The sequence below is a fragment of the Trachypithecus francoisi genome, unplaced genomic scaffold (genome assembly GCF_009764315.1).
Source record: "Trachypithecus francoisi isolate TF-2019V2 unplaced genomic scaffold, Tfra_2.0 Lachesis_group4, whole genome shotgun sequence".
Classification (NCBI taxonomy): domain Eukaryota; kingdom Metazoa; phylum Chordata; class Mammalia; order Primates; family Cercopithecidae; genus Trachypithecus; species Trachypithecus francoisi.
Window position 1 is genome coordinate 76,381,676 of NW_022681469.1, and position 15,338 is coordinate 76,397,013.

The window sequence follows — 15,338 nt, forward strand, 5'->3', positions numbered from 1 at the left end:
CACCGCGCTGGACCCTTAAATTCATTTTTTAATTGTTTCAGAGAAGGTCTGTGGGGAAGAAAGCTTTGAGTTCTTGCATGTGAAAAACTAACTTAAGTTTTGCCCTCCCCATCCTGAGTGTCAGTGTGCCCAGGAACATAATTACAACTCAAGGCATCCTTTCCTTGGGATTTTGAGAGTATTCAGTATTAGAGATAAGATGACGAGAAGTCAATCTTCTTCTACTGATTCTCTCTCTATTTTCCTTTTCCTTATTACTTTTCCCTAGGGAACTCCTATAAAACAGATGTTAGATTTCCAAGATTAATTCTACCTGTATCTTAAATTTTCTCTCATTTTAAAATCTCTATATTATTGCTACACATTACATTCTAGAGGGTTTTTTTTTTTTCATGTCTCTATTTTCCAGATGTCTAAATTTGGTCTTTGATCATATCCATTCTATCATTCAGAACTAATGCTTGATATTTAATTATGGCAATTCTTTTATTACTTTTCAAAAATGCTTCTTTACTGATTATTTCTTTCAAATCTCTCTGAGGACTCCAATTATATTAATGAATTATAGCTCTTAAAAGTTGTCTTCTGTCCCCTGAATTGCCTGTTTTCTCTCTAATTCTTCTGTTCACTTACTTTGTTGCTCCTTCATGGCTGGGGATGTCTGGCTCTCTATTGATATTATTCAAGTTCAAAGGATAGGCTGATTAGTATTATATACAAATGTTGTGGGTGACTTCTACCATATTCTAGGTATGCTTCACCTACAGGTCTCTGTCCTGAATGGGACGGTCTATGGGCTTTGTGTAACTGGGTGCAAAGGGTTAGGATACGCTGGCAGGGTGTGGACCTTCCAAACTGCTGAAATGTAGGGAACTTCACTTTAGGGGTAGAGTAATTTATTTTAAATTCTTCTTGGGAAAAGCTGCCATCAGTTTATTTTTTTCTGCATCTATAGTAGAAGTCTTGAATTACCTTCAGTCCTGCCCTGTTTTCTATCCATTCCGTACACTTATCCTCTCTAGGGAAGTGGTCTCTTTCTTTAGAATTGAGATCTGAGCTTTTAACTTGGATGCAACTGTCTCCTAAAGCTCCATATGAAAACCAGGAGAGAGTTCCACGCCTGGCAGTCCTGAAGAAAGTACAGTTCCCTAACTCATGTTCATTATTTACCCTAAAACCTCCACCTCCATTCCAGGCATTCTGTTCTTCACTCAAAGGTTAACATTCTCCAGTTCTGCTCTTGCATTAGAGGTAGTTTCTCCTGCTGTGTTTTGGACTGTGGCATCTCTCAGTCCAGTTGCAGAGTCAATATGGCTATCTCCTTTCTGCTGAGGGCCAGTGCTGGCATTTTCTAGTGCCAATAAGGAATTAAAAAAAAATGCATTTCCTCACATTTTAAGGTATTTGGGAAGATAGGAGAGATGGATGCATATGCTCAGTCCGTTGCCTTGATTCAATTTCTTCATTACTCTTTTTAAGGGCTTAAGGATTGGTTTTAAACTATTATACCTTAAGCTTTATGTCCACATAATTAACACATTTGTACCAACAGTACTTTTCTCATAATACACAATCTAATGTTTGCAAAAGCATCATGATCACACATGTATAACACACTTCCACTTCTGTGTATTGGAAGAGCTTTTAAAAGTATTTTTGTATTACAACTTAATCTCAAGCTAATTACTTCAAAGGTGAGACCATCATTACAGTTTGTCTTGTTCCTCTATGTTATCACTCTGATAAAAATCATCTGGTATGACACAGCATTCTATAAAATTTGAGTGGTATTATATTTTATTTGATATCATTCATAAGGTGTATTGAAATGCCCATCATTAATGATAAAGCACCATGTTAATTATAGAGAATTCGAATTTGGTTTCTTAATTTCAGGATCCCTGCTTTGGTCTTCGCTTTCTGACAAAGCTAAGGTACTTTGGCCAATGAACATGAATTCAAATATTGGTTAGTCTTGTTCTATCTTGTGAAATAAGGGAGTAGATGTTCCAGTATTTAAATATAGCTCCAGTTTATAACTAGATACATAAACAAAAACAAAAACCCCCACCAAAACCCAACATTCTCTGGGTGAGGATATCAATAACCACTTTTGCTAAAAAGCTACATATTACTAAAACAATCTAAACTCAAGGCTAATCAAATTTTTTTTTGGAAAGAAAAAGGTGAGATAACATTACTGAATAATTGAAATTACTATCTAAACATAGAAAGTGTGGTCATATTCATTTAATCACAGGTCTATATTATTTATAATAGACTGACATTCAGCAAAAAATATTTTATGTATAAGTGATCAATTTAAATATGGTACATATAAAAACAGCCATGAGACATTTTCGTTATATAAGTTAAGGGCCAACAATTATTCATTGTAGTTGCCTGAAACTCCATCTAAAAAGGAGGATTTTTATATTTTGAAAGAAGCTTTTCTCCTATTAAATACTTTCTGGGATTCTCTGAATACCATGTATCTTCTCGCTAAGAAATGCCTTTGCTCTTCTTGGCAACCACGAGGAAATGTGGGGGCCTGATCCGTCCTCCACCCAACAGCCCATTCAGGGTTAGCACACATTTGTGCTTGCTCACTGCCCTTCTTGGGGCTGCATGGGGCACACTTCTGACAGAAGTCTTCTTGCCCTTCTCCAAGCTGAACTCAGCTCTGCCTGAGCATCTCAGCAAGGTTCCACACTCAGCCCTGTTCACCCCATGACATCACTCCTGCTCACTGGGTATAGATTTTTTTATGTTTATTTTATAACAAAATGCATTACTAATCTTTCTTTTGCTAATTCTAATATACTTCTTAGACATTTTAATTTTGATTTTCAGGTAAATAATCATTTATAAATAATGATCGCTTCCTTTCTTCTTTTATTTATGCCTTTTTTTTTTTTTTAATTTTACCATGCTGACTGGAACCTCCAAAATATGGCTGAATAACAAAGATGAGAGAGACATCCTTGTCTTATTCCTAACTTTAATTGGAATGGCAGCTATGACATTGACCACTGGCTTCTGATATCTGTTATTAAATTAAGAAAGTAGCTTACTTCACATTACACAGTTTTTATAGTTTTGTAGAATACCCAAAGACCATCAAGCTTTGTAGCTTATTCACTCCTTTGAAGACTAAAATCAACAGGGCAAATTCGGTCTTTTCCCATTTTACCAGAAAGCGGGGATCAGAAGGAAGGTGGATAATAATAGTTAAGTCAATGCTCTTTAGGACAAATACCTAATGCATGAGGGGCTTAAAACCTAGATAATGGGTTGATGGGCAGAGCAAACCACCATGGCACTTGTATACCTATGTAACAAACCTGCACATTCTGCACATGTATCCCAGAACTTAAAGTATAATAATAATAATAGCTGGGCATGGTGGCTCGTGCCTGTAATCCCAGCACTTTGGGAGGCCGAGGTGGGCAGATCACAAGGTTGGGAGATCGAGACCATCCGGGCTAACACGGTGATACCCTATCTCTACTAAAAATACAAAAATTTAGCTGAGTGTGGTGGCGGGCCCCTGTAGTCACAGCTACTCGGGAGGCTGAGGCAGGAAAATGGCATGAACCCGGGAGGCGGTGCTTGCAGTGAGCCGAGATAGCGCCACTGCACTTCAGCCTGAGTGACAGAGTGAGACTCTGTCTAAAAAAAAATAATAAATAATAATAATAATAAAAGTCAATGTTCTATAGTAAGTGTGCCAACCGTTCCCAAAATGGCCCTCAAAGATCTGCACCCTTGTGACATTCATGCTTCTGCTTCTCTATCATCTCGAGGCAAGGTCATAGAAGACACTACAGCTTCTGCCTTGCTTTCTCTCTCTCTCTCTCTCTCAGACTTTGCTCTGGGGAATTCAGCTGCCATGTTGTGAGGGTGCCCAAGCTGACCTATGGAGAGCCCCACATGACAAGGAACTGAGGCCTCCTGTCAATAGCTATGTCACTGAGCCATCTTGAAAGTGGCTTCTCCAATATCAGTCAAGCCTGGCTGCCACTGTGGCTGCGACTTCATGACAGACCTGGTGCCAGAGGCACCCAGTGAGCTGCTCCTACCCCACACCTGTTTCCTGACTCACAGAAACTGTGAGAAAATAAATATTAGTTGTGTTAAGCTGATTAAGTTTTGAATGAATTTGGCATGCAGTAATAGATAACGAATACAGAAGGCATTTATACAGACAACAGGATGGCAAGAGGGCTGAACTAATATCACCACAAGGATGCCAACTACTTCAAACTCTCAAGAATAATGGGTCAATGGCTGAAAAACAACCATGCTTTTTACCAACAAACTCACTTCAGATAATCTATTTCTCTTAAAAAAAATAACTGATTCAAAAGAGGGGAAAAGGCTTTAAGCATACTACTAGCTATTTAAAATTTATTGGAAAAAATTAAAGTATCTACAATTGAGAAATACATGAGATGCAGCAATTAGAAACTATGTTTGGAAATTTTTAAATAATATGTAATAAAATTACTATTATTATGGAACATTTTGAATACTTACTATTCAGGCACTATTTTAAATCTTTACATCTATTAATTCACTTAATCCTCATAATAATCTTGTAAGGTAAGACTATTCTTATCTCCAAATACAGATGGAGAAATGGCAGACAGGGATTGAATAACTTATGCGGTTCACACAGAGTGGAAACACTGGAATTTGAATCTTGGTAGTCTGACCCCACAAGCACATGTCATTAACTACTTTGCCATGATGGGTAACAATGCTTGAGATACAACCTTAAGTGAAAACTATCTATACAAAGTGTGATTACAGCTCTGTGAAAAACCTGAATGGGGAAAAATGAGCAAAAATGTTAAATAGCGATTATCTTAGGGTAGTGAAATAATGAATAATATTTTTATTATTTGCCTGTTCTAGTACTTTTCAAATATTTTACAATGAGTAATATTACTTTCAAAATCATAAAAAAAGAAGGAAAATAAACCTGAAATGAAAAAAAAAAATCTCACCAGTCATTTCTATAGTTCTGGTAGTATGGATTATCTCCCCAGAGACGGAATCGTTTCTGGGTACCTATCTTCTCCAAGAGAAGAGATAAGATGGTATTTTTATGGTGTGAGGAAAATGAGGCTTAGGAAAGAGTTCTAGACCTTGATCTGAGCTCAGCTACTTAACTTCTGATTTCACAACTGATTTTTTGGAGTGATTTACAGACAGATTCTTTGGCTTCAATATAGCACTTGGCTAACGTTTATTGAGCATTTACTATATGCTAAGAAGTATGCCAAGTCTTTCACATGGATCCTCTCATTTGAGCCTCACACACACTCTGTAGTAGGTGCAGTTGTGATCTCCATTTACAGCTGAGGAAACCAAAGCTTTCAAGAAGTGGAGTAACTTGCCCAAGGTCACACATTAATAGTGGTACTTAGTTATTCTCATTAGGTCCTACCTTATTTCAAGTCATTAATTTGAAATAAATTATAACCCTTTTGTTCAAAACATTTTCTCATTTACAGATATATGAGAAATTACATATTACATATAGGCCATCATGAGTCAAGCTGGAATTAAAATTGAGAATTTTATACTCAAGTCCTGAAATCATGATCTCTTGCTCTAGATACAGTGGTATCACTGCTGCTAATACAACTGAGGTTTCTAAGCAGCCAGGAAAGAGTAACCCTGCCTCATATACCAATATCACTGCCTTTGAAGGAAAAGGATTAACTAAGAATTAAGGAGAAGCTATATGGGTTCCTATGTCCAGGGGTTCCCCAGGCTGCAGCCAGGGTAGGTGGGGTGTGCACAAAACAGCAAACAACTTTTCAAAGCTGGAAGTTGTTCTTATGCTATCTTTGAGAAAAGCATGGAGACTCTAGTTACATATCGGATGAGAGTAGCACAGGTATCAAAAATGTTTGGATCCAAGCATCCTGTGACTGCCTTAGGGTTTGTTAACTTATTTAAATGTCATCACTTGCAGAGCTAATCTGAACTTTTCCTGCTCTTAGAGTCCCTCGACAAGAAGAAGCATCAAAGAATGAACTGATCCCTGGTATGGCTAATTAGTTTCTATCAATGTTTTCAATGGAGCACTGAAAAAAAGAAGATAGTTATTTCCATTTGTGATTTAATTACCACCATCCCCCCATAAGATAGGGAGGAAACAGGTGTCTCTAATTGGCCCAGGTCTTTTCTGGTTCTACTACATTTTTTTTCTCTAACTATTGTTTAAGTTCTGGACAGGCTTTTATGCGCTATTTTGTTCAGACATCTTTAAGACAAACATATTCAAATCTTTAAAAACTTCTGGCTAAACAGTTATCATTCTTATGCTATGAAGTAAGACTATGAAATGACATGGAACTTGAATTGGAGTTCCACAATACCACAAAATAGGCCAATATTTAATGAGCATTTTCTAGAGTTAAGAAATTAAGCTTGTCTAATAATCTCATCTGCCAGAACGAAGATTAATTTTTTTCCCTTTTTTTTAGTAGCTCTTCAATCTCTAGGCAACTCACATGTACCCTGTCAAGAACTATCAGCAAAAAATTTCAATGTAGTAGCATGCAGCTAGGGAATGGGGGCAGCAAGGGTCGGGCAAGTAACAGAACTCCATGGGGGACACTCACCAGCTATGGCACCAGCTAAGAGCAGGCTTCCTGGGCTAACCTGCCCATCTTCATTTGCAAAGGAAGCCTTCACATGAGCATAGCACGGAAAGTAGATGGCCGAGAAAGGAATGTCCCGCAGAAAGCATGCTTTGGCACCCTGCACATTTGCAAAGGAAGAAAAACCACATGAAACACATATCCCATTGAGGAGATCAAGCTTCTTTGGAACTCACCTCAGAACAAAATATTCCTGGAGAAGACCAAATTTGTACTCACATATTGAAAGGGGAACAGAAAAAAATAACCCAAATTCTGCAAGTAATAAATCTAAACTTTGTTTTTAAAACAAAAACTAGTTTTGTTGTGTGCTGTGAGGGGAGGAGGGCAGTTCTCATTTACTCTAATGCTAAGACTTCAATTAAAACCTTTTTGGAACTCTGCCTGTGACATCCTTTTAAATCCCTACTGGTGGCAAGTCACTGTCATTTCAAGGAAGATCTGTTCTCTGGTCTCACCAAACATGGGTAACAGTAGTCAAGATGCCTCTTTATTTACACACTAGGAAGTCGACAAATTATATAGGTGGGTGGGTGGGGGAGGAAGGGGTTTGCTGTTTTGTACTGTTTGGATTGTTTCCCAGAAAGAAATTACCCATACATAAAAAAATTATATCTTTTCAGGGGGTTCATGATCCTTCTAATTTCCTTATATACTTACTTACCTGCCACCCAGGGTTTATGAAACATTGATAAATGCCTGCTCTAAAGCCTGAAATATTCACAATAATTCGGATACATTTTAGAGCTGTGTGTAGAACAATTAGTTTCTACAGCAAAGTCTTCAACAAATAGTTTCTGTTGCCAACATAATGCTATGCAGGGGCCCCATGAATTGATAAGTGCCCAGAAATATGATATATTATAATGAAAACTACAACACATATATTGTGTTTTGGGTAGGGTGAATGGGAAGGAAATCATACCTTTTCAACATGTAATGATTTAATACCATTTCTTTCACAGATTTCTAATAACTAAAAATTTCCACCAAATACACAGATTCCCAAAAGAAAATAATGAATCCAGCCAGAGTCAACAGATCTAGCCATACCCAGTGACATTTATTGAGGGCTAGTAATGCTGGATCTTGGGTATTTCTGTTTGATGCTCCAAACTGTCAAAGTTCTTTAACACTATGTATCTGTTACTGTAGCCTTTGTTGTCCTGACACCCACATCTCTCTCCTGACTCAAACTGAGCTTGTGGGTAATAAAACCCTTAGTCTTTTTCATATAAATTACTATTAACTCAAGTCTACTATAACTTAATTGGTTGCCTCACACAAGTAACACAGGCAGGATGTCAGATTTAATCCTATTAAGTTGCATCCTACTTTGGCTCATCCTGCCAACCAGAACAAATGCTTGGAATCTGGATTCTGTCATGCTGGCTCTTTCTCAGTCAACTTACCCACGGATGTGTAGGCATGCCTCTGTTCACTCTGTGTACACAAGTATTCAGAGAAGCATGCGTCTACCTCATGTACTGCCAAACGGCTCAGGTTTCTGTATCTTGTCCACCCCCAAAGTGTTAGATGTTTAATTAAAATTAAGAATCACAATATCCACCACACCCAAGCTACTCATTTTAGGCACATACAAATGAACGTCCTGGACAGGTAATCTATCGTCCTGGACAGGTAATCCATCAATTGTGCATTTACTGAGGACTATGCCCTTGGCTTGTTCAGAGGGCACCCTGGAGGTAGTTCCAGAGACAAGTCCAAAACTCAAGACCCTAGAGATTTTTCCACTTCTCTCAGCTCTTTCAAAGGGAAAACATATAGTATAATGTTAATATCTGTGTGTAACATCCAAACCTTTTCTTTTTTTTTCTTTTTTTTTTTTTTGAGACGGAGTCTCACTCTGTTGCCCGGGCTGGAGTGCAGTGGCCGGATCTCAGCTCACTGCAAGCTCCACCTCCTGGGTTCACACCATTCTCCTGCCTCAGCCTCCCGAGTAGCTGGGACTACAGGCGCCCGCCACCTCGCCCAGCTAGTTTTTTTTTTTTATATATTTTTTAGTAGAGACCGGGTTTCACAGTGTTAGCCAGGATGGTCGCGATCTCCTGACCTCGTGATCCGCCCGTCTCGGCCTCCCAAAGTGCTGGGATTACAGGCTTGAGCCACCGCGCCCGGCCAACATCCAAACCTTTTCTTACAACTAGTTTTTTAAAAAATTATAATTCGGGCAGTTATTGTATAAGGGTAACAATATCAGCATTTAGTTTCTATTTTTCCTTCCTTTTCTCTTTTTGGCCCAAGCCTTCTTGTAAGTGCTATTCATCCACATGTAGATTCAGTCAAGAAGATAATCAAATTAGACACCAAATAATCAACTCAAATGAAGATCACTTTAATCCCAGTTACTCGGGAGGCTGAGGCAGAAGAATCGCTTGAATCTGGGAGGTGGAGGTTGCAGTGAACTGAGACCATGCCACTGCACTCCAGCCAGGGCAACAGAGTAAGACTCCATCTTAATAAAAAAATAAATAAATAAAAAATAAAAATTAAAAAAACATTATTTCTTAGAAAAATATATCAGAAACTAAAACCAAGCTTTTAGCTTTTCTTCCTTCCTTTCTTTCTTTCTTTTTTTTTTTTGATACGGAGTTTCGCTTTGTTGCCCATGTTGCCCAGGCTGGAGTGCAGTGGCGTGATCTCAGCTCACTGCAACCTCTGCCTCCTGGGTTCAAGTGATTCTCCTGCTTCAGCCTCCTGAGTAGCTGGGACTACAAGTACCTGCCACCACACCCAGCTAATTTTTTGTATTTTTAGTAGAGACGGAGTTTCACCACATTGGGAAGGCTGGTCTCCAACTCCTGATCTCAGGTGATCCACCTGCCTTGGCCTCCCAAAGTGCTAGGATTACAGGCATTGAGCCACTGCGCCCGGCCACTTTTAGCTTTTCAGACAAAGATATATTATTTGTTGGGGATGTAACAAAATATAGGAGGAAATAGTCACTAATTTTGTACTGAAACATTAAAGTTTAAAAAAAGGGGGCAAGGGGAGAAAGAGAAACAGATTAACCTGTCTTATGCTATGTGGCTTCAATATGATGAGAAGGCCATGGGAAGACATGACCCAAAATTATAAACATCCCTGAGGCATAGGAAGAGTAAAGGAACATGAAGAATCAGCTGGGTTTTCTGAAGAAGGACCCACTGAGGGTTCCACCTTCTGAGAGCCTCCTCCTTCCTTTCCTGAAATCATGACAGTAAATCGAGTATCCCTGTTACAAAGGCATCTACAAGAGATGTGAGACGTACTTCAAGAGATGTTGGAAAACAACTCTACATGGCTGAGATGAAAAATGGCTTGATCAAAAACCAAACATACAAATATATATATATTTATCTCCATATCCCTGAGGAAAGGGTAGAATTGCCTTGTGCAACACTAAAGGAAACATGCCTAGAAATAGGTTGTATTTCATTTTCCAGGAATCAAGCAATGTGGTCAAAGTGTTTATGCAGACTAGAACAAATGTTAGGATATGCAAGAAGTCTTTGGTATCTGATTACCTGAGAAAAAGGAAGAAATGGAAAAGTCAAGGAAGCAAAAGAACTTTTACCTGGTGTGATCATCCTGTCACCCCTAGCCATGTGATGAGCACCTGTAGAAATCAAGCCCTTAACCTTCCTCACCTGTCAAAAATACCTTAGGCCACCTACTTCAGGCAACTGGGACAACTGAAACTGTAGGAATGAATGAAGTAATACGTGTGAAAGTCCTTGTAAGGTATCCACTGCATTACAAACATTAAGGGACAGAAATGTGTTCACCTCGAGGGCTGTGTCTCCCTGCCTCTCCTGGCACCTGCTCTGGTGTCTTCCTGCAGAAAATACCTCTCCCAGTCGCATCAGGAGGCGGCCTTTCACCTCTCTTGCACCCCAGGCATCAAAGCCCAATTCCCAAGGAAAGACACAGACTTATTAAATTTCCCTGGCCTCTTTTTCCCCACCACTTCCTTTAGGTCTTAGGCATAAAGGCAGGTGCCAATTTGTAAGACTGCCTTAGGCAATATCTGACCTGTTGCTCTTGCACAATGAAAAGGGAAGCAGGATGTTAAAAAGACTTAAAGTTCTAAGGGTGAAAATGTTTCTCTCCTGGATTCCTTGATAAATCCTTCACTTTGTGGTGAACACCCATTCTCTAGCACTACAGCAAAACATAAACCTGTTTGACTTGAATTCTACTTGTCCCAAGTATAATTTTTACCAAGTGATCAGCCATTCTGAACAGGCAACTTTATAACAAAGGGAAACAGTCCATGCTGCCCTAGAGCCTGCATCAGCAACACAAAAATATTACTTTGGCTATTTAAGAATTAATAAGTTACAAAGGTGCGCCACTTAAAAAAAGTATTTAAACATTCCTGCCATATAAGAAAATCTCCACATTATCCTGCTCTGGGTATTTTTTTTTTTTTTTTTTTTTTTTACTGGTTTTCTAGGCAGCTCTGCCCTTAAACATTCTCTGATTGGTCTTGAATTTCCTCCATATATACTATAATCACTTGGGGAAAATTAATAAATGCAAAATACAATCATCTAATCTCTTTCTATTCTTTAAATACTTTATCTCTAAAGATGATAAACTATTGGGTTCTTCTTTTTAAATAAAAGGCACTCTAATATCCAGACACGGACAACAAAAATCATCTCATGGTAGACCTATGTTATAAACTGGAAAAAAACTCAGATCTAGTTTAATTATCAACTCTGCCTCCATTCCAATTCTATATCATGCTAAAGTCTCTCCATCATCATTCTATTTAAGATCTAGAAAAGCTTTTTTAAGGGTAGGCCTCACTTAACTTCAAGTTAACAGTCCACAATTGACACAGGCCAATTAGACAGGCTTAGAGATTCTGGCAGCAGAATCATCATGGCAAAAAAATCATTTGTTTTGCTTCTCATGCCTTTTTGATGTGGACACTGTGCTGAAAGCCTAAGGAAGCTTTAATCAATTCTCAAGTTGCTAGGATCGTCCACTCAAGTTTGTTTTGCCAGCTCTGCCTGGCATGAAATTGTCAATAGATATAATACAACAGGATTTGTATCTCTCTTTTTCTTGCATGCATGATGCTGTCACACATGCACAGCAATTTCCGATGTCTCTTTTTCTTCTTTTAAAACTCTTCATCTTGGATGGTAAATCACCTGCCCAATCAATCCAAAGGGGGGAACAAACCAGTCCTGAAGGATGGTGCTGATAAAGAAGTCAGGGCCAGGGCAGGTCTTTTCGCATGCTAATTCCTGCTTATTCTAGCTGTACCTGCAAACACAGCTCTAAACAGACTATTTCTAATACAGGGAAAGGTAATTACACTCACAAAGGCACCTCTGTGTCGGGCCGGGCACCAGGAGCCAGCAGGTCTGGGAGACGGAGGCTTAACAGAGACTCCAGCAGTGAATGCACATTGTCTAGCACGGGGGAAAATGCCAGACTGGGGACCCTGCAGCATTCAAGACAACAGTGGCGCACCTTGTCTGAGAAGGCTATTCAATGCTTCTGGCACCTGTCGTCAGAGCCACCCAGCCCTCTTTTCCTACCTTACAGGTTTAGAATTTATTTGGCATGTATAATTATATATTTTGATCCTGGAGCTACAATGGGCAGCGTGTCATGACTTGATCCCTTAGCATTCCTCTTGGCTTCCCCCAACCAAGTTAACCCTTAGATACACATCTAGGCAGTGCCTCTCCAGCCCAGTCAAAGGATGGTCAGACCCCACCTACATGGCTGAGATTTGAGGAGGGTGAGTTTCAACGTCTTGCTGAGAAATAGCAATGGTGCCAAGACCTATTATGTGATTGTGTCACTGGTATTAAAACCAAATAGGCCAGCCAACATTTGAAGACTTGATATCAGTAAACATGGAAATTACTTCAATTTGAATATAAAATATGAATGACCATTACTTGGCTTCTTTAGTCCAGGGACTTCAGGGATATGGGTTCTCCTTAATTTCATTGCAATTCTAACAAAATCATCTTGACAACTCTGGGTTTCTTGTAGGAAATGCTGTTTGTGTCAGTGCTAGTTCTCTATTGTTCTAGTATTGTACATTGCTTTGCCATCAACATTGCTCATCACTGAGATGGACTGAAAACCCTAGACTTGGCACAGAGGAATGTTATCACATGGAATTTTAGTCCTGAAGCTGCTGGTCATGTCATCTTCACAAAGGTAATCTATAAAACATGTCCCACCTTTGCTTTATTTCTTTATAATAATTATTATTTTTTTTGAGACAGAGTCTCGCTCTGTAGCCAGGCTGGAGTGCAGTGGCGCGATCTTGGCTCACTGCAACCTCCACCTCCAGTTCAAGCAATTCTCCTGTCTCAGCCTCCCGAGTAGCTGGGACTACAGGCATGTGCCACCATGCCCGGCTAATTTTTGTATTTTTAGTAGAGACGGGGTTTCACCATGTTGGCCAGGATGGTCTTGATCTCTTGACCTCGTGATCTGCCCGCCTCAGCCTCTCAAAGTGCTGGGATTACAAGTGTGACCCACCACGCCCAGCCCCCACCTTTTCAGTTATTCTTTCCTTTACTTTCTTGCCTTCCTCTCATCATTTTTCTCCCTTCCCTCTGCTTCAGCACCTGCTTAGAAGATGTAAAGTCTACTTCTAGTCTGTTTACTCTGACAGTTTTAACATGCATACAGAACCTACTGTAGTCTTTCTTTTCCTTCCTCCTGTGAAATATTTGTACTTTAGACTACTTAAAAGTATCCCCATTTTATCAACATGCACTTTAATTCTGGCTTCACAAATATTAAGCATTTCAAATAGCTTAATATTGTTTAAATTGTATGTATATTTAAATTATGGCAATGTTATTTAGACTGTTAAAGTGAACTAAATATGGCCTGAGAAGAACTCCATACTTTCATCTTTGAGTCCTTGTGAATGAACTACAACCTAACTTAATAGTTAGACAAGTCTGCACCTGTAACAATAGCTAAGTCTTGGCCAATTCCAGAAGTCATACTTCAACCACTCATACACTGCTCAGTGTTCAAATGGTGTTCAAATAAGGCAAACACTGACCTGAAACCAAACCAGTTGTTTCTGTACCTCACTTCCAGTTTCTGTATATCACTTCCATTTTTTTGTCAATAAAATTTTTTTTATTGTTGAATAATTTTTTTTTAATTATTATACTTTAAGTTCTAGGGTACATGTGCACAACGTGCAGGTTTGTTACATACGTTTACATGTGCCACGTTGGTGTGCTGCACCCATTAACTCGTCATTTCTTCCACCACGTGGCTGCACTAGAGTCTCTCTGAATCTGCTGTGATTCTGGGGGCTGCCTGATTCACGAATCATTCATTGCACAATTAAACTCCCTCAATTTGGATGAAGTTTTTTCTTTTAACAAGACTAAACATTTACCACTTTCTTTGCTACTCAATCCTGTCACATCCCCACCTGGGATCACTTTCTAGAATTTCCTTCATTAGGGTTCTACTGGTGATATGCTTTCTTGAGTTTTGCTAGTCTAAAAAATATCTTTACCCTTTTTCTTAAAAGCAATTTTTACAGGGTATACAAGTCTAGGTTGAAAGGGTTTTTTCCTCCACCTACTGAAGACACCCCCATTCAACTGTCTTCTGGCTTCCACTGTTGCCATTCTTAGGTTTGCTGTCAGTTCAACTGCTGCCCTTTTGAAGGCAAATTGACTTTTTTTCTCTGGCCGCTTAAGAATTTCTCTCTAGCTCTGGTGTTCAGCAGTTTTCCTCTGATGTGTCTAGTCTGAATTATTTTCATTTATCCTATACCTGCAATTTGTTGCACTTTTTTCTTTGCTGTTTTTTTTCCTTTCTTTTTGAAACAGAGTCTTGCTCTATCACTTAGGTTAGAGTGCAGTGGTGCAATCATGGCTCACTGCAGCCTTGACCTCCTGGGCTCAAGTGATCTTCCCACCTTAGCCTCCCAAGTAGCTGGGACTACAGGTGCGTGACACCATGTCTAGCTAATTAAAAAAAAAAAAGTTTGTTTTTGTAGAGATGAAGTCTCACTGTGTTGCCCAGGCTGGTCTTGAACTCCTGAGCTCCCAAAGTGCTGGGATTACAGGTGCAAGTCATCACATCCAGCCTCCTGTACTTCTTGAATCTTAGATTAATGGCTTTTATTAGTTCTAGAAAATCTTTAGCCATCATCTCACCTTTTCTTCCAGTTTTCTTTTATATTTGTTAGACCATCTCATGCTTTCCACTGCTGGGGGTGCAGAAAATGATACCCCAAACATATGGCTGCTTTGCCAGGCTGAGTGCTTTGAAAATTGAAAGGACTCAGAAATAAGCCTCAGAACCAAGGTATCTCTTCTAAGGTCTCCTCCCATTCCTGCCTCCTCTCATCCTCTGTCTCTCCCAAGCACAGCATGAAGCTGTTCTCTTATCCACCTAGAAACCAGACCCCCAAAGAGGAACGTAATTGCCTTCAACCCCTTCCCTGAGATTTCATTAACCAGAGAAGATCGAAACTCATCTCACAGAGGAAGAGACTGAATACTAAACACAACACCTAGAACTCAGACAACCTCTGTCCCAAATATTGTGTGTTCTCCAGTCCCATTCAATTTCCAAAGATAATTATTTACTTAGCATTGTTTGAGCCTTGGGTCCATTCATTACCCCTAA

At 39.3% G+C, this 15,338-nt stretch overlaps 1 protein-coding gene across 3 annotated transcripts in view; it reads right to left on the reverse strand.

Annotated features, from left to right (window-relative positions):
* The window catches only part of SLC25A13 (solute carrier family 25 member 13), a 213,500-nt gene that overhangs the window by 5,162 nt on the left and 193,000 nt on the right, over positions 1-15,338 (reverse strand). For all 3 annotated transcript variants that reach the window (XM_033192420.1, XM_033192421.1, XM_033192419.1), the window contains one exon: positions 6,642-6,780. In XM_033192420.1, coding sequence (XP_033048311.1) covers positions 6,642-6,780 — 139 coding nt within the window. The remainder of the gene's footprint in view (positions 1-6,641; positions 6,781-15,338) is intronic.